The sequence below is a fragment of the Diabrotica undecimpunctata genome, chromosome 4 (assembly GCF_040954645.1).
Source record: "Diabrotica undecimpunctata isolate CICGRU chromosome 4, icDiaUnde3, whole genome shotgun sequence".
Classification (NCBI taxonomy): domain Eukaryota; kingdom Metazoa; phylum Arthropoda; class Insecta; order Coleoptera; family Chrysomelidae; genus Diabrotica; species Diabrotica undecimpunctata.
In genome coordinates, this window is record NC_092806.1 from 39,003,864 (window position 1) to 39,021,212 (window position 17,349).

The 17,349-nt window shown below is 34.2% G+C and overlaps 1 protein-coding gene across 7 annotated transcripts in view; it reads right to left on the reverse strand.

The window, feature by feature from the left end:
* Window positions 1-5,098: 5,098 nt before the first annotated feature.
* Window positions 5,099-17,349, reverse strand: part of LOC140439453 (signal-induced proliferation-associated 1-like protein 2) — a 264,982-nt gene continuing 252,731 nt past the window's right edge. For all 7 annotated transcript variants that reach the window (XM_072529369.1, XM_072529373.1, XM_072529372.1 and 4 more), the window contains 2 exons: window positions 12,863-14,037; window positions 5,099-9,563 (listed from right to left, as the gene is read on the reverse strand). In XM_072529369.1, coding sequence (XP_072385470.1) covers window positions 9,350-9,563; window positions 12,863-14,037 — 1,389 coding nt within the window. In that variant the 3' untranslated portion in view covers window positions 5,099-9,349. The remainder of the gene's footprint in view (window positions 9,564-12,862; window positions 14,038-17,349) is intronic.

The following is a 17,349-nucleotide window of genomic DNA, read 5'->3' on the forward strand; positions in this document are numbered from 1 at the left end:
GTAACTGTATAAACGTTGTAAGAAGAAGTTCCTCAACATACAGGATTTATAGGAGCCCTTATGGAGCTGTTTAAGTTGATACTGATAAACTCTTCAAGTATATCACGGTTCGTTAACATTTATGGATACACCATAATAAATTATCAAAATTAAAGTCGCAGAAGTTTAAACGAATATAAGATCACCTGTTGTACATGCCAAGACATATACATATTATGTAAGACAGATATAAATGAAAAAAAAAACGGTAAATAAACATAGAGCTGGTTTCGTGAATGGAAACGCCAATTATACATAGACATAATGATTTCAACCAAAACTTTTAAAAGTTACACAAAGGATAACAATGTAAAAAAAAGACCTTTGGAATTTTAGAAATAAACTGGCTTAAAAATGCTGACCTACCTTAGTCTTAAAAAATATTCGAAGCTCACCTTTGCATTTTCTAGAAAGTAACAGCAAGTAATCAAAATCTTCATTTACATATCTTGAGTCACTTAATGTAAAAATCGTTAGAGCTAAATTTTCATTCTTTTCAAGAAGCTGATGTTTCAGCGAAACACGTAGACTATTGGCCATAGGATTTATACATTACATTTCTTTGTGTATTTAAATTATCTGCGCAGCCATGTCTCTCATAAATGTTTTAACGGATCTTTTTTGGATTTTGTTGGGCGTTACTATCTTGACCTTATCATACATTTGAAGCTCCGAACTATATAACCATACCAATTTATCTGCAGTCAGATACAGAACTTAACGGAGTTTGTGACAATTTGTTGCTTCTTATCAGGGTTTAAGTCGAGATAATTCAATCTAACATAACTCTTCGAGATTTCCATTGAAATTTTTTACGATCAATATAATTTATGCTGATTTAATTATCAACATAAAGTCATCAGTCAGATGTTAGTTAAAGTTACGATATTACTAGCTGATATATATCCTGATTAATTTTGCCTTTATACCTATGCGGGATGAGCTTACCTAATTACATTTCTTCATAATTTTCGATCTTGGGTCATACCAATAACAACCCCCTTTACCGACATGTCCTGCCTAAGCGTCCCTCCTCAGGTCTTCCTGTCCTATTAACTACGCGACGTTGAACATTACCAAACCATCTTAACCTACGCTCTTTCATTTTAACCTCAATTGGTGCCACCCCTAGACTTCCGTTAATATACTCACTCTTAATTGTATCCTTTTTTGTCACTCCACCCATCCATCTAAACATTCTCAATTTTGCCACATGCATTTATACATCATAGCTGGTCTAATGGCTTTTTTTTATAGAATTTGCCCTTCAGCTTCATTGGATTTTTTGTCACATAACACACCAATCGCTTCCTTCCACTTCATCCACCCAACACTAACTTTACTGCACGCATGCACTCTTTAATACCCATCATAGGTGCTTAAAACTATTACTTTACAATCATTTCACTATCCAAAGATATCATTTTATTTGTGGTAACGCCATCTTTAAATCAACATTCCAAATACTCTGTTTTTGTCCTACTAAATTGTAAACCTTTTTCCTCAAGAGTTTGTCTCAGCTGTTCCAGTTTTTGTTCTAAATCGCTTTCACTATTACCTATTAACACTACAGCATACATTAAGCACCAGGGAATGTTATCCTGTAGTTTCGCTGTCATCAAATCAAACACTAATGAGAATATATAAGGACTAAGCACCTGCAATCCTATTTTCACACAAAATTTATAAACACTCACCTACACCTGTCCTAACACTAGTTGTTACTCCCTCACAGATGTCTCTCAAAATCTTAACATATCCACTGGTGACTCCTTTCTTATTAAGTGCCACCACAGAATCTCTTGAGGAACTCTATCATATGCCTTCTCAAGATCAATGACTACCATATAAGCGTTTTGTTTCTTTATCCCTGTATTTTTTCATCAACTGTCTTATAATGAACATTGCATCTGTTGTTGATCTGCCTTGCATAAAACGTGTTTTCCAACATATGTAAGTCAAATTAATTAGAATATAAAAGCGGATGATTCTAAATCTGAAAGGCTATTAGAATACAATGCCGAATCGAAAAAACTTAAAGCACAAGTTTATGATAAACTTCAACGCACTCAGCAACTAATGAACCTTTTATTCTCTAGATCTTGTCTTTTCCTGCAATCTACAGCGCCAAAACAAAACCCATAAAAAATACTGTAGAAAACCGAAATCATCACGAGTATATAATCAGAGAGGAAGGCTACTTTTCCATCACGAATAAAACTTTCCATTGCTTAGCCAACATCGAGACGCGTGGGTAAGCAACCTTCACTCTCCGAACGAAGGCGATATGGTCCATGATGCGAACGATCAGCTATAAAAGAAGTGTTACAGAATGTAACGATTTCAACGCGTAGATCTTGCCTTTTATGTTAAGTACTTAAATTACTGTGCGTGAATTCTCTCCCTCTGTTGCTTTTTGTCATTTGATACGTTGAGTTATTCAAGTTACGGTGACCAATAATCACTTGTCTCCTGAATAAGCTATATATACAGATCGAGCAAACAAAAACTCTCTCCATAATTGATAATTCAGACTTTAAACAATGTCATTAAAAATTTCCGACGTTCAGCGTGATTCCCAGAAAAATATTAATTAATGTATTCTTTTCATATGAATCTAGAGAACAAGCGTCGAGAAGATGTATGACAGTAACAAACATATAGTCCTGCAAGTGAGGATAAAAATATATCCATAAATTGATATAATACATTTAGTTATATTGGTTGGAAATAAAAGCAATGGTTAAAACAAACTGGCATTGTAGTTTATTATAACAATATTTTTGTAATCGCGCGTACTCTGATATAACAAATTGTTGAAAATAGTATCTCATGTAATTATGTCCCTGTACAACTATGATAAGGAACACATAGAAAAAATGAACTGCAATTAGTTAACAATTTACAACAATTCCTCGTTATTAAGACATATTTACAGAAAATACAGTTCAGGAAGATTGTTTAAAAACTAAGGAACAAAAAAGTAGTGGAAAAAATTTACATAAATAATTAGCAAAAAACGATCATTGCACTCATTAATTTAACTCACTGGTTACAATTTTCCCCATTTTTTTTTATTTATAAAATTCGGTGTTTGTTAATTGGTGTTTCGAATCATAAGACACTTGATCTTAATTTCTAAGTTCTAATTGTAGAAGCCCTCATAAGATTAACAAATGGACAACGGCTGTTAAAAGTCTTTTCGTATATCAATTTCGGGAAGATCGTGAACACGATAAAACAAGTTATAAAAAAATGTAGTTGCTACATTTATGAATAATCTATAGCATGATCTGTTAGATCTCTTGTCGGTATTTTACGAGCCATGATCACGATACTTTGTTTTTCAGGGAAAATGCATACCCAAAATTTATGAATGTATAAAGGACCAAAAGGAAAAAATAAAGAAATATTCAAAACTAAAGAAAAATAAAAATAAACTCTTTAATTTGCTTTTAATATTAAAAAAAAAGGGAACATATAAAAAACAAAGTATCCTGACGTCATAGTGGTCACTTTTCCGATGTTTTTTTAAAAAAATAAGATATAATCTTATACTCTAGTGGATGTAAAATATATTGTTTTTTAAACATGGTTTTAATAAACATAAAAACTGGGTATATTAAAAGCACTTGTCAACGAACACTAAAAATGTCAACAGTCGAAGATCTCCCATTGTTTTTAATTACTTCAAAACCACTTATAATACGCAAGAAGTAAGAAATAAAGTAACATCAAAAATGACTATTAAAAAAAAACATTTTAGCTCCTTTTTACTTAGCAAAAACACTCACCATATAGGACATTGGTGACCCCCAACGGTTGCAAAACGAAGTGGGGACTCGTGAGGCTCTTATTTTCACTTAATATACTTTCACAGAGTACCCATGATACTGATGTGGAAATATACTCCTGCTCTATAGACTATCGCAAAGTTTTTGATTGCATTCAACGCTAGAAACTAGTAAAAATATTCAACGGGTATCGATGAGGGTGACTTACAAATCATTACAAAACTGTTTTGGTATCAGATAGCTTAAGTAAGGGTGGAGAGCAACAAGATAGCTATAAGAAAAGGTGTACGACAAGGATGTATATTGTCCCCACTTTTTTTTAATCTGTACTCGGAAAATATCTTCGCAGATACTCTTAAAGGTAATAGCGCTGAAATCATAATCAACGACGAAACAATTAATTATATATTTTATGCCGATGATGTAGTCACTCTTGTCAGCAACCTGCCGGAACTACAGGAACTTGCAGAATGTAGTAGAATTATGGCCTATATATGAATAACACCAAAACGAAACTAATGTTTTTCTTCACATGACAAATACAAGCTGTTCTCAGACTGCATAACAGAATCGTTGTACGTCCATCAGATATCACGTTGTCATCCATCTAATATCTGGTTGCACTCATGAAGAGTAGTTGCGATTCTACGAAAGAGGTCCTACCAAGAACTGAATTAGGCTAAGAAGACGTTTATTGGAGTGAAAAACTTCTTCATCAGGCGGGATCTAGACATCAGACTTCAAATCAGAATTTTGCGCTGTTATCAATTATTCTCTACGTCTGTGAGAGCTGGACTTTTCTATAGGAAAAAGGATCAAAGCTTTTGATGCGTTAACCTTTCTAATCTACCTTTATAGGAGAATACAAGACGGGACTCCGAATAATGGTTTGGAATTATATTCACTGTTTCAATTATTGGCGGCCTGTACACAAGAATATAATAAAAACAATGACAAGAAATTATCAGCTAAAAATTTAATGAATCGTTGAAATGAGGCCGGCAATCTAGACAAAACCATCCAATCTATAAAATGATTTAGTCAAAATATGCTGACTCTAGACGAGGTGAAAAGAAAAACTGGACCTTCTTATCTAACCCATTATTCCAGTGACTATACCCTATTCTTCATAAAATTAAAAAAAATACTAATTCTCTTCGGAAAAGTGCCACTACTGATAATTTGAATAGCTTAACTACTGTATACTTCAAATCAATTAACTACTTATATTATTCAGATATACTAACATCTGAACACTGTGGTAACTAGTGAAAATTACGTTATTTAAGGAGAGTCCTATACTGAACAATGTAAGCAACGTATTTTTATAAACATTACGTCATTATAACTTAACAGATTATCAATCATTTAGAATAAATAAAACAATTTTGTACTATAACATACACTATTATACATGAAGAGATTTAAAAATTCGTATATAAACGGTTAATAAAAATTATACATATATACATCAAACAGTTTGTGATTGTTTTATTTAATAAATACGTTAAAAAACCACTCTTCACCTAAAACTTTCCAAAAACAAGTTTTTCATAAAATAATACTTAAGATGAGTTCTCTTCTGTAAGAGCTTGGTTAACATTAACGAAAGTACAAGCTGAATATAGCAGCAAATGTCAACCATGGAACAAAATATTTCGGTTTGGCAGTGTTGGCATGTTTTTATAACGTATATGTTGTATGCTTCAAATATAAAGAGAGAAAGCTTTTAAAAAGTACATTTTGATTACTATATTTTATAAATTCTGCAATTTTTAATTTATATAAAACAAAAACGAGTAAATATTTGTTTTTTTCGAGATTAATTGAGACCTCTACTTGCAAAACAAACAATCTCCACTTTTTGGATAATCTGACCTAAGTACGCCACTAGATTCCTTGTAAAAAGACGCATCTAGCTAGGCGTAAATTTCGTAACATAATTACCAAACTCCCATTGAAATTAAATGGAGAAAATTGGTTGATAGTTTTTGCAATAATAAATGGAGACAACACCAGAAGTATTAACACTTACAAAGTGTAGAAAAAGAGTAGCACAACCAGAGAAATAGGCGAGAAATGTGAGAAAACGGCTGAGGTTAGTATAGTTTTAGATCTATATAGAAGAAAAAATATCATCTGTCGTGAGTGCAACATGCTTAGCAGTTTTGTTAAAATGCAGGGAGCATGTATAATTTTAATTGTTTTTTTATATTCAAAAAATGATTTACATATAATTACTAGATATCTAAAATAGAATGTGAATTTAATTTATTTGTAGGTATGGAGAAACGAACGGCAGAGCCTACCAGTGCGCAAAAACTCAATATTGCGGATGTGATGGCATTTTATAAAGCTTTTCATAAAAATGAAGAGAAAGTTAAACAAGACACCTTTATACTGCAATTCCTAGAGTTAAACCCTGCTCGCAGATGTCGCCCAAAAACTGGAGTAAATCGTAATAAGACGACTACATGTCTAGTGTCTACATGTCAAGTGTTTCATAAAAGGCCCAGGTAGCAAGTTACCCATTTGCCAAAAGACTTTCACTAATGCCTTGAGGATCACAAGGGGCCGACTCCGAACTAAAATAAACAATTTTAGAGAGAAAAGTAATCTTCCATGTGAGAAAAGAGGAGACAAACGAACGCATTTATATAAAGAGAAACTGAGGAGCGTTGTCGAATTTATTAAAAGTATAAAATGCGTGGAGTCTCATTACTTTAGGGGTCGGAGTGAGCGCAAGTATGCATCAGGTGATCGGAGTATTAATAAACTTTGGAAAATTTACAATGCTCAAGCCAAACCAGAGACTCGGGTAAAAAAAGGAAATTTTCGAATTATTTTTAATAGAAAATTCAACATTTCATTTAAGGCGCCACAGAAGGACATGTGTTCAATATATATTTCACTCACTGAAAAAATCTCAAAGGAAACGACACCATCGGTGAAGCAATCCCTCATGGCCTCTAAAAGAATTCACAAGCTTAGATCGAAAGCCTTTTTTGCATTATTGAAGGAATCTAAGCCTGAATTATTGACTTTATCCTTCGACTTGCAAAAAAACCTTCCGCTGTCTAAAGCCCCGGATCAAGCAGCGTACTACAGCAGACAGCTATATTTACATAACTTGACAATCGTAGTGGGACATTCTAAAGCCCCATTAACGAAGGAAAATTGTTTTAGCTATGTATGGTCAGGGGATGAGTATGGCAAGGGCTCTAATCAAGTGGCTTCGGCAATGTATCACAGGCTGTCTAATACTGATTTAAAACATATCAGTATTGTAAGATTATAATGTGTGACGGATGTGGAGGCCAGAATAAGAACCAAATAATTTTATCCATGGTAAGTCGCTGGCTGATACAAGCTCCAAAAAACATAAAATATATTGAAATAGTGTATCCCGTTCGAGGGCATTCATTCTTGCCGTCGAACACGGTGTTTGGGACGATCGAGAAAAAACTTAAAAAAATGCAAGTTATTCCGACACCTGGACTATTTTAAAATAATATCTGAAAGTACAACTTTGCAGCGCCCCAATATGGATTTCAAGTTCTACGATTGGAAAACCGAAGCAATGTCTACACTCAAAGTACTGCAGAGTTGGCACTTTCAGATATCGAAAATAAAAAGGATTTGTTTGGTAAGATCAAGAAAACAAAATAACGTCGTATTAGTTAAAGTGGACGAAAGCTACAACTCAAGCATCGGTTTGTTTAGAAGTATTTTAAAAAAAGGAAGATCGACCATTAACGTCAATCCAAATGAAATAGGAGTCGGGAACTTGGCCAGCATTAGCAAAGAGACATTGAAGGACGTAAGGAAGCTACTGGAAAGTCACTACGGCGAAGAATGGCAAAATGATCCGAAACTGGCTTATTTCAAAAACGTCCTACATTACGAAAATGTTCCAAGCGTCCCTGAAGAAGACGACTTTTACTGCGAACCACTCGATAATCACAATGACTTAGGAAACAGAAGACTTAGGAAAAATAGACAAAGTCTTAAGAGTATAAAGAATAATAAGTACTGTTATTAAACATTTGTGTTTTTACTACAAAATAACCAATCTCCTGGTCTGTTCATTTCAAAATAGCCAATACCCACTTGTTAGTTGCAAAGTAGCCAATCTATAAATATTTTTCTTTAACTATAAGAGTATTTTAATAACAACCAAGAAACTAGCAACGAAAAATTAATTTTGAGCGATTAAAGTTTATGGATAACGAATTTTGTGGCTCCAGGTTTTACAAATATATTCACGGTAAAAAATTACGATTTACGGCAATTTTGCCAGGGTGGAGATTGGTTGTTTTGCAAATAGAGGTCTCAATTGATGTTAATAATTAGAAATTTTTTTTGGCAAATGCCCTTTGCTAGATTAGCGGATATATTTGGCAATCTTTAAACCACCAGTTGCCAGATTGCAAATTAATCTCGAAAGAGAGAAATATTTACTCGTTATTGTTTTATATAAATTAAAAATTGCATAATTCATAAAATAATATAATTAAAATGCACTTTTTAAAAGCTTTCCCCCTTTATATTTGAAGCATACAACATATAAATTATAAAAACATGCCAACACTGCCAAACCGAAATATTTTGTTCCATGGTTGACATTTGCGACTACATTCAAGTTGTACTTTCGTTAATGTTTACCCAGAGCTTTTCTTTGAACTGTATTGGTTATAGCCCAGATTCTGTACCTACATTTTAAAGAAATATCGCTGATCTGTTTACTTCTTGCCATTTTATGAGAATTTCACACATTATTATACCTATACAAACTAGATGTCATATTTAGCATATTGGTTCGAGAAGTAGCAGTGTTTTATGTTGTCGATATTATGTTTTAGATACAGACAAAAAACAAAGTCACTTGATTGTGCCATAAAATCAGTTAGTTCACCCTCGCATTTTGACAGTTTCAAAATTGCATCGACTTCTGGAAAACAATTTGAAGTGAATGCGCAATAGACTAGCAGAAGAATCCAGGATGTTGCCAAAATTATAATATTCCATCAGTTTCAAAGAATATTTCAATATTATAATAAAATGATGCCTGTGAATATATTTTGAGAATATTTTCCAGATATGACAGTCTATCAGCACCTTGGAAACAATCCGGTAGACTATCTAATAGTGGTTTTTTAGAAAGTAAGGATTTATTATACATTTAAATTTTTAAACCAAGATATCAGATTCTTGACTAAGGCAAAACAAAGTAATATGTATCTGAAAATTCAGATTTGAACACCAAAACATTTCACCTTAGTTCAAAGAAAGAAAAAAAATCAGTTTGTAATAACAGTTAAATGATCAAGGAATTCTTTTCATCAAAAAATCTTTAAATAAGTTATATATAAGTTCTAGACTTGGACCTGAATTTTTAAATCACTATAAAAACAATTTAAAATGGTTGGCTGTATTTTTTTATCAACAATATAAGGAAAGTTATAGGTGAAAAGTAACTTTCAAAATAGCATAACATAAAAACGATAGAAATGACATTACTGCCTCTTCACGTTTTTGAAGAACCATTCGGTGAATTTTCTGAGTTGCTGAACAGCTGCATGAGCTTGATCTTGCAATTTCCGATTTTCTTCCTTGAGCCTGCGTACTTCGTTTTCTAAAGACAATCGACGTCTGGTTTCAATATTAACTTTGGACTCCAGTTCGGCAACGTGACTTTGCAATTCAGGAACACTCGTACTCGAACTGACCCTAAAATACGGTATATATGAGTGAAATATTTCGGAAATTTTAATTTTTATATTTATAACAATTGAGCCGTTTGTTGTTCAAAATATATTGAGGATAACACAGATTCGGCTAAAAAAAAATAGGCGTAAGTAAATCACTAGGCGGTACTGTACACTAGCGCATTTCTGTATTTTTAAAATTTAAATAAAATGATATATTTAAAATCGAATAAAGTAATTTTATTATTTATTTATTTTTTCACTTAATGAATGTTATTCTCGAGCGATAGAAATCGTAGGTTTATCATTTAGGTTTCCATATAGCCGCTTAGAGGGCGCCACTAATAATTCCTTCCGACTCAAATGTAACCTCGATCTTTTGTTGACATAAATCGAGAGTTTCGGTTGGTTAAGTCGGGCGAAAAATGGATCTTAGCCGAGAACATTTTCGAGCAATAATTTTTTACAATTTTTACAATAAATACATGTTTTACTATGAAATTTATTATTTGTCTAATTTGTTACGATACTGAGTTTTTGATTTAACCAGCAATAAACATAGCTAGTAGGTAACCGAATGCTGCCCATCCCATTTTTACACGTCTGCGGCTGCAGCATTCGGAAGACTCTCATACGTACTTAAAAATAAAAATATACCTCAAAGACTGCGAACCAACGTATTTAATTCCTGTATCCTACCTGTACTTACATATGGAGCTCAACCCTGGACATTCACTAAAATAAACATGGAGATCAGAAAAACTCAGAGAGCTATGGAATGACAGATGCTGGGTATCTCACTCAAAGACCATAAAACCAATGAAAACATTCGTAATAGAACAAAAGTAAAAGATGCTGTCGAACTGGCAGCTAAACTGAAATGGAAATAGGCTGGACATAACGAAAAGACAAAAGACCTGGAGCTGGACAAAAGACCACGAGGAAGCGATGGAGCGACGATATTAAAACAACTGCAGTACCAATGTGGAAACGTCTTACAAACAATAGAGATGAATGGCGAGAATTAGGAGAGGCCTATATTCGGCAATCCGAATAGAGAAGAGGGCTTAAAAAAAAGTAGGTAATCTCTTTGTATTTTTTTATTTCTCTAATAACAAAGGCCTGCAAAAAAGCATTTTTTGAAAGTTGTTTCAAATTTGAACTGACTATGTACTTTTCAGCGCTGATTTCAAAAATGCAAACCATTTTTGTCTACCACCTCAGGTTTTCTCACAAAATAGGGAGTCTATCTATACAGCCCTCGCTGTAAAATTTTGGACATAGACCTCCTCTTCCTTCTTCCACGTCTCTCTATTGTAGGCAGTTTGTATCCACTTCGGGCCTGCGTGTTTCTTCTTTTTAAAATAGGGAGTATGTTTGGGTATAACAAAATGTAAGCAATTTTTCACCTTTTTTCAACGTTATAAAATTGAGTTTATTTATTAATTATGTTCTAAACTACATTTCCAGTACACTTACATTGCTCTTATAAGTCCTTATAATAAAGCTTTCGCTTTCTGTCGAAGCTTCTTTTACTACTTTTGGGCTGTGGCAACGAGGCTGTGGCCTCGTTGAGGATCATCTCTTTTCATCGTCCAGCAGTAGTCTGCATCGTCCGGCAGAAATCTTTGGTCCTGCTCTTCACTGACATCGTCAAGGTTTACGGGAAGTAGTCAAGACGTGAGTGGAGAAAGTGAAGTTTAAAGCTCATGTTAGATCCCAGCTTCCTAAAGTTGTAGATCATGTCTGCGACGATTGTCTCGTAGTTTGTATCTCTTGTCCGGTCCGACAAAAATGCCTTCATTTAGCTTTGCCGTGGATAAACCAGGAAACTGTCCATAAAGAGAAAGATATCTGAACCACTTCCCTTCTTTAGTCAATGCCTTGACCAAGTGTTTCATCAGTCGCAACTGTAGTGAAATGGTGGAAGTAACACCTTTTTGGGATCCACAAGGCTTTTCCTCTTAACATTTTTAACCCCTACTTGTAAGCTTTCTCTCTCTCTGTAAGCTTTTTTTATGTAATATTGCTTTCTACATGTACTGTGCCATTCGCACAGAAAGCAAGGGAACATTGTATAGCCACTTTGTTGGCCAAGCAGCATTGAAATCATTTTTAAATCACCACATAGTGTCCATTTGTGGTCTGAATAGCAGAGTTTGCTTAAAACCAGTTTAAGGTTTTCAAATTCTTTCAAGTACACCGAGAGTCCAACTGGTATAGAAGCATACTTATTGCCATTGTGTAGTACTGTTTTAAGTCTTCTTTTTGAAGAATCAATAAAAAGTCTCCACTCATTAGGAGGATATTCTAGTTTGAAATGTGTCAAGTCCAGGAACATCACATTACATCAACACATGTTTATTTTTCAATCTAGATCCTAAAACTTCTGCTGATTCTTAAGAAAGGCCTAGGTCTCTTACTAAATCGTTCAGTTCAAATTGTGAGAATCAGAGGATTCAGGTCCATGAGGGACAGGGCGAATGGATGATTGAATGTTAAGGTAAAAAATATCCTTATTGTTTCTCAAATTGAAACCTCGTACGTTGCAAGTACCTAACTAGCAGTCATCACTATGATTTTTGGGCTCCCTCCAAACCATTGGTATTCCAAAACGTAAGGACTGCTTTTTACCTTAAAACTTGCCTCAGTTCTTCAACACATACTAAACAAACTTTGTGTGGGGCCAAGGCTTATCTTGATCACCTATCTTTATACCAGAATAAGAGAAATTACTTTTTCAACGAAATCGGAAACGTTTCTTTGTTGCTTTTTAACGGTATAGTTACCGCAAATGTAACAGAAGTAATCTGGCCAGTTTATACATCCCCTGGTAGCCACTGTCCAATGTCTATACAACATAATAATTTCATAACACAAGAAAACAGTCACTACTTAGCACTACTAACAAAAACACGTGAACTGCAACGAGTGAAAAGCTGCTGTTAACTGTAGAACAGTATCCGAGGCTTCGTTTAATTTAAATTCAAAGACAGAACAATCCCTTGAGTTAATTTTTACATTACCCAAAATAGTATCCAACTTCTTGACCTCCTTTTTACCCAACCAGGTTTATTATATGTGACAATATAAACAATATAATTGTCTACTTCTAAAGTTATATATCATAAAACCTTACTCGTATATTGGCGTTATATAAAAGTAAAATGCGGAAAACAAAATGCATAAAATGAGCAGACTAATTCGTAGTTTAAGAAAACGTATGAAAAAATAAAAACGTATTAAAACTTATATATTAAAATGTATCACGTTGAGTGTCATCCCCTTTGTAATTGATTTCTTTAATAAGATCATACTTACGTAGAAGCAATAGAAGCATCGATGACGCCATCATCACTCCAGCATCGTGTTCCTTCCATATCTTTACCGCCTTCGTGGTTGGATCCAACTTGATTTATAAAGCTTGTGGCTGTGTCAACCAAACTTGGCCAGTCTCCATCTTCCGGCAATGGAAAATCATCTGGGAAACTCACAGTCGTCTTCAGTTTACTCAAAGGCACGTGAGAAGCACCAAGATCATCTTGAGTCCTCTTATATTCGTCCTGAGTTCGTTTGAACTCTATGGGTAGAGGACTGGAGGTAGTACTAGCATTAGAAATAACAGTAGCAGGCCGAGCCATTGTCAATATCACTTCTGGTTGGGTCTTATGTACACTTAGTGTAGTATTAAGATTTTCCCTGGAGTGATTTTTAGACTCTTTCGCTACTTTTTGGTCAGAAGTAGCTTCTATATTATCAGGGTTGATTAGACGTAGAAGCTCTTCTTGGAAGTTTGTGGATAAATTGGCACTATTGCGATTTGAACTACGAGAAGTAACACCCGGTCTTAGTTTCGCCTCTCCATTCATAGATCTAGGACTTTGGTTTCGATTACTGTAATTCTGTGTTATATTCGAATGTTTCATAGCTCTCCTAGTTCTAGGAGACGCATTTCCCGTACCAACGGACAACTCCTCTTCGCTACCTATTAAATTAATTCTCTCGCTAATAGAACTGTCTGTAGAATGACTCTCATTTAGAGCTACCCTATTAAAGTCATTGTTCAGACTTTGCACTATAGCATAGTCAGACCTACTAGAACCTCTAGTACTCATGTAATCACATTCTTGTCGCAAGCGTTCATTATGCTGTTTAATAAGATTATTTTTCTCGCTCTTATAGACATCCATCTCATTCGTACTACTATGTATTGAAGCTGTCAATGGTTGTGACATATTGATGTGTTGCAAAGGAACGGAATTGCTTATATGGACCTTATTGTGCTGAATAGAAAATTGATTATTTTGGGGTACTTGTAAATATGAGTTTTGATGAGAGTTGTTTCGTTTTGGCGTACTAGGAAAAGTGTTGTTGGCATGGTGAATGCGAGACACATGCTGGCTCACTTTCAGGGGTACAGGGGGCGCCTCGAATTCGTGCAGAAAGTCGTACCATTTGTCGTCAGAATGGCCACTGGAAGAACTTGTTAAAGTACCCTAAAAATCAAACAAATTTTAAATATTGTTAGCTTTGTGATACAATCACTACATATATTTTCATAGCCTAGACCTAGAAGTATTTAATAACTACATTTACTATGCTACGAAGAAAAACTTTAAAGCATCTGATATTATAGAGATTTTTTTTTTCATTTAAAATAGCAGTTGGAATACAGTTTTGCATAGACTTCATAATGGTCGCTGTTTGATAATAACCTAATAAAAATAGCATCATATTATTTAATGAAACAAATAAAACTCAATAATTACGAAGTTCGCACTAAAACTAACCGAGAAACCATCCAGTTTGAATTTTAGAAGTACATATCAATACAAAATTGCCTCTTAAATGTCAAAAAATACCTCATGTATTTTAATTCGTGGGTATTATATTTATGGAACAGTTCGCATTAGAAATAATAAACGTAGAGAAAATCAGGTTTATAGAGATTCACACTATTCGACACAGAAAATTATGAAAATATTGTAATTTTTAATGTCTTGGGTCATTTCTTTTAACTCATGCATAGGTTTTTTGCATATTCCTGTAATTTCTTTTTCCTCCTTGTGATTTTACCTTTTATTGGATAATAAGTCTTTTCTGTCATTGTCAAAATAAAACAGCCACCACAGCGTCTTTTTAAAATCATTTGCTAGCAATTTTTTCGTCCGCACTGGACACATCTGACTTTACTTTCGTCTATATTATGCTCTTATGGTTGTTCTATTTCTGTCTTGAATCTGCGAAGAAATTGCTTGACATCTAAGGATAAGCTTCTTATATCGGCCCTAGTTTTCATATGCGGTTTCATCGCCAAATTCTTCAGGAATACACTATGGTTCTGACAGTCATCAATAGAGCCAGTTGCATTTAATTTGATATTTAAATTTATACCAGCAACCACTACTACTAGTAAGGATTTCCACAGTTTTCACTGTCTTCCTTCACTCAACCGTTTTCTCCAATTTTCCCTGTCATTCCAGTCTCCATCTCGCAGGGTTCTTTTCTCCATAGCCTCGTCGATTTCATCTCTGAATGACCTTCGGGGTCTTCCTCTCTTCTTCCAATCGGGCTCCATTCTGTGATTTTGTTTATCCAGCGTCCTCTGTCCGCTCTTCTGACGTGGCCGTACCAGGATAGTCTCTTCTCCTCTATATAGTCGGTTATGTCTGATTGCACTCCCATTCTCCGCTTAATCTCTGCGTTTTCAATTCTGTCTCTTTTTGTAAGTCTACAGCTTCTCCTCAGGAACTCCATTTCTACTGCTCTTATTCTACCTCTATTTCTCTTGTTTATTGTCCAGTTTTCGGACCCATATGTCAGGATACTTCTTGTCAGGGTATTATATATTCTCTTTTTTGTCTTTATCGTAATGTTCTTATCCCACAACACTGAGTTTAGTTGTCTTATACAGTTTCTTGTTTGTCTCAGTCTGTTGTTTATATCTTCTGTTGTTCCCTGGTTCGATATTATGGTTCCTAAATACTTGAATTTATCTGTTCCATTTATTTGTCTTCCCTCGTCTATCTCTAGGTTTCTCATATTCTTGATTTCTGTTGTTAGGTATTCGGTTTTCTCTAAGTTTATTTCCATTCCGTTGTTTTTATATTCTTCTTCTAGTTTTCTGAGCATAAAGCTGAGATCTTCTTCATCTTGTGCGATGACTACTTGATCGTCGGCGATCAAGTATTTTAGAGTATTTTAAACAGAGTAGGGGACGTAGCACAGCCTTGTAGAAGTCCTTTTGTCGTCTTAAATGGATTGTAGGCTTTATTTCCACATTTCCACCAGCAACCAACCGGTACAAAACTAATAAATAAAGGTGTAATTCTCGTACATTTGGTCGACTGGATTGACCACTCCTTTAATGGAGTTATAAAATAAAATAGAACTATGTCGGGTACTTTCGGCTACTTTCAATTGATAACTATGTTTTCCGACCGAAATCGTTTTGATAAAATTGTACTCCATTTGGATAATTTCATTATTTATTAAACTTTAAATATATACCATTGTACACCAGTGAAGTTTTTCACTTCACTGTTAAGTTAATTTGATTTTATTTGGATTGTAAGACACCAAAGTTGTTTTGTTAGAACTCTTTCAGAAAGGCTAACCAATACATCTGACGGAGGAAAAATTGCTACACGGACGACTGACCGATATATCTGCCACCATGTTTACCAGTCTCCGCAGACCAGTTTATGAGTAATCAGCCAAAATTTTAAAATGAAACTAGCAGGTAGACTGCTATGCGGATATATCATGACTTCTAAATTTGCCACACTGACGAATGTCCTACATATCTGTCACAGACCGATATATGTCATTGAACTATTAAGAAAAATGCTCGCGCAACCTACAGATATTTGAGATTTCCAGTCGCCATATGTTTCAGTAGCAATAAAAATGCCGTGCCAAGTAAACGCCGAAATTTTTGTCTTTGAAGGCTTACTACAAGACCAGAGTTACATATACTTGTATGCCGTAAGTCCATACTGGTTTGTGTATGACTTTGTAAAGCAGTGTTTTGTTATTCAATGAAAGTTAAGACTTATTAGTTAATTAAGAGAGTTTAGTACCAATTCATTTATTTTGATTTTATATTGAACTGAGTTTCTTTTGGCTTTAACGTGTTGCTTCCACCTGAACTTTTGCTCCAAAAGCAATCCAAGATATTTCGCTAGTCCTTAGCAGAGATTTCTAGTTTTTGACTATAATTTTCCATTTTTTTTTCAATCAGTTCCCTAATACATGCAATTAACTTTGCAGCTTTTCAGATGTTATGTCTGGGTCTTTGTGTGAAATTAACACGGCTGTATTTTCGGCAAAAATTTTAAAATTCATTTGCCGATAAATCTTATAGTGTGAAGCATACAGTGGCTTATAATTTTTTGGTAATTCAACTCCGCATTTATCTGTCAATAAGTGTAAGCAATTACTGAAAGTTGTTAAGTACACTATTATAATAAAAAAAATATTGTTTGATTTTTAAAACAAGCCTTATGTAAAGATTATGATATCAAAAGTATCGGATATTGAGTTTCTTAAAATGAAGTATTAAGAAAGAATCATAAACAAACTTGTAGTTAGAGACTGGATAGGTGTTGCCAGAGTTAGAATGGAATAGATTAGGGTTTTAGAGTTAGATATATACTCTGATAGGTCGATTTTTATTTTTGTTTTTTAACCTTTTTGGAAAAAAATAACTTTTGCCACCACTACTTTAGCAGATGTTACTTCATCGATAATTTTTACAAGTACAACCGTACCAAACTCATCACATTCAAACTTCAGTATATAGAGTG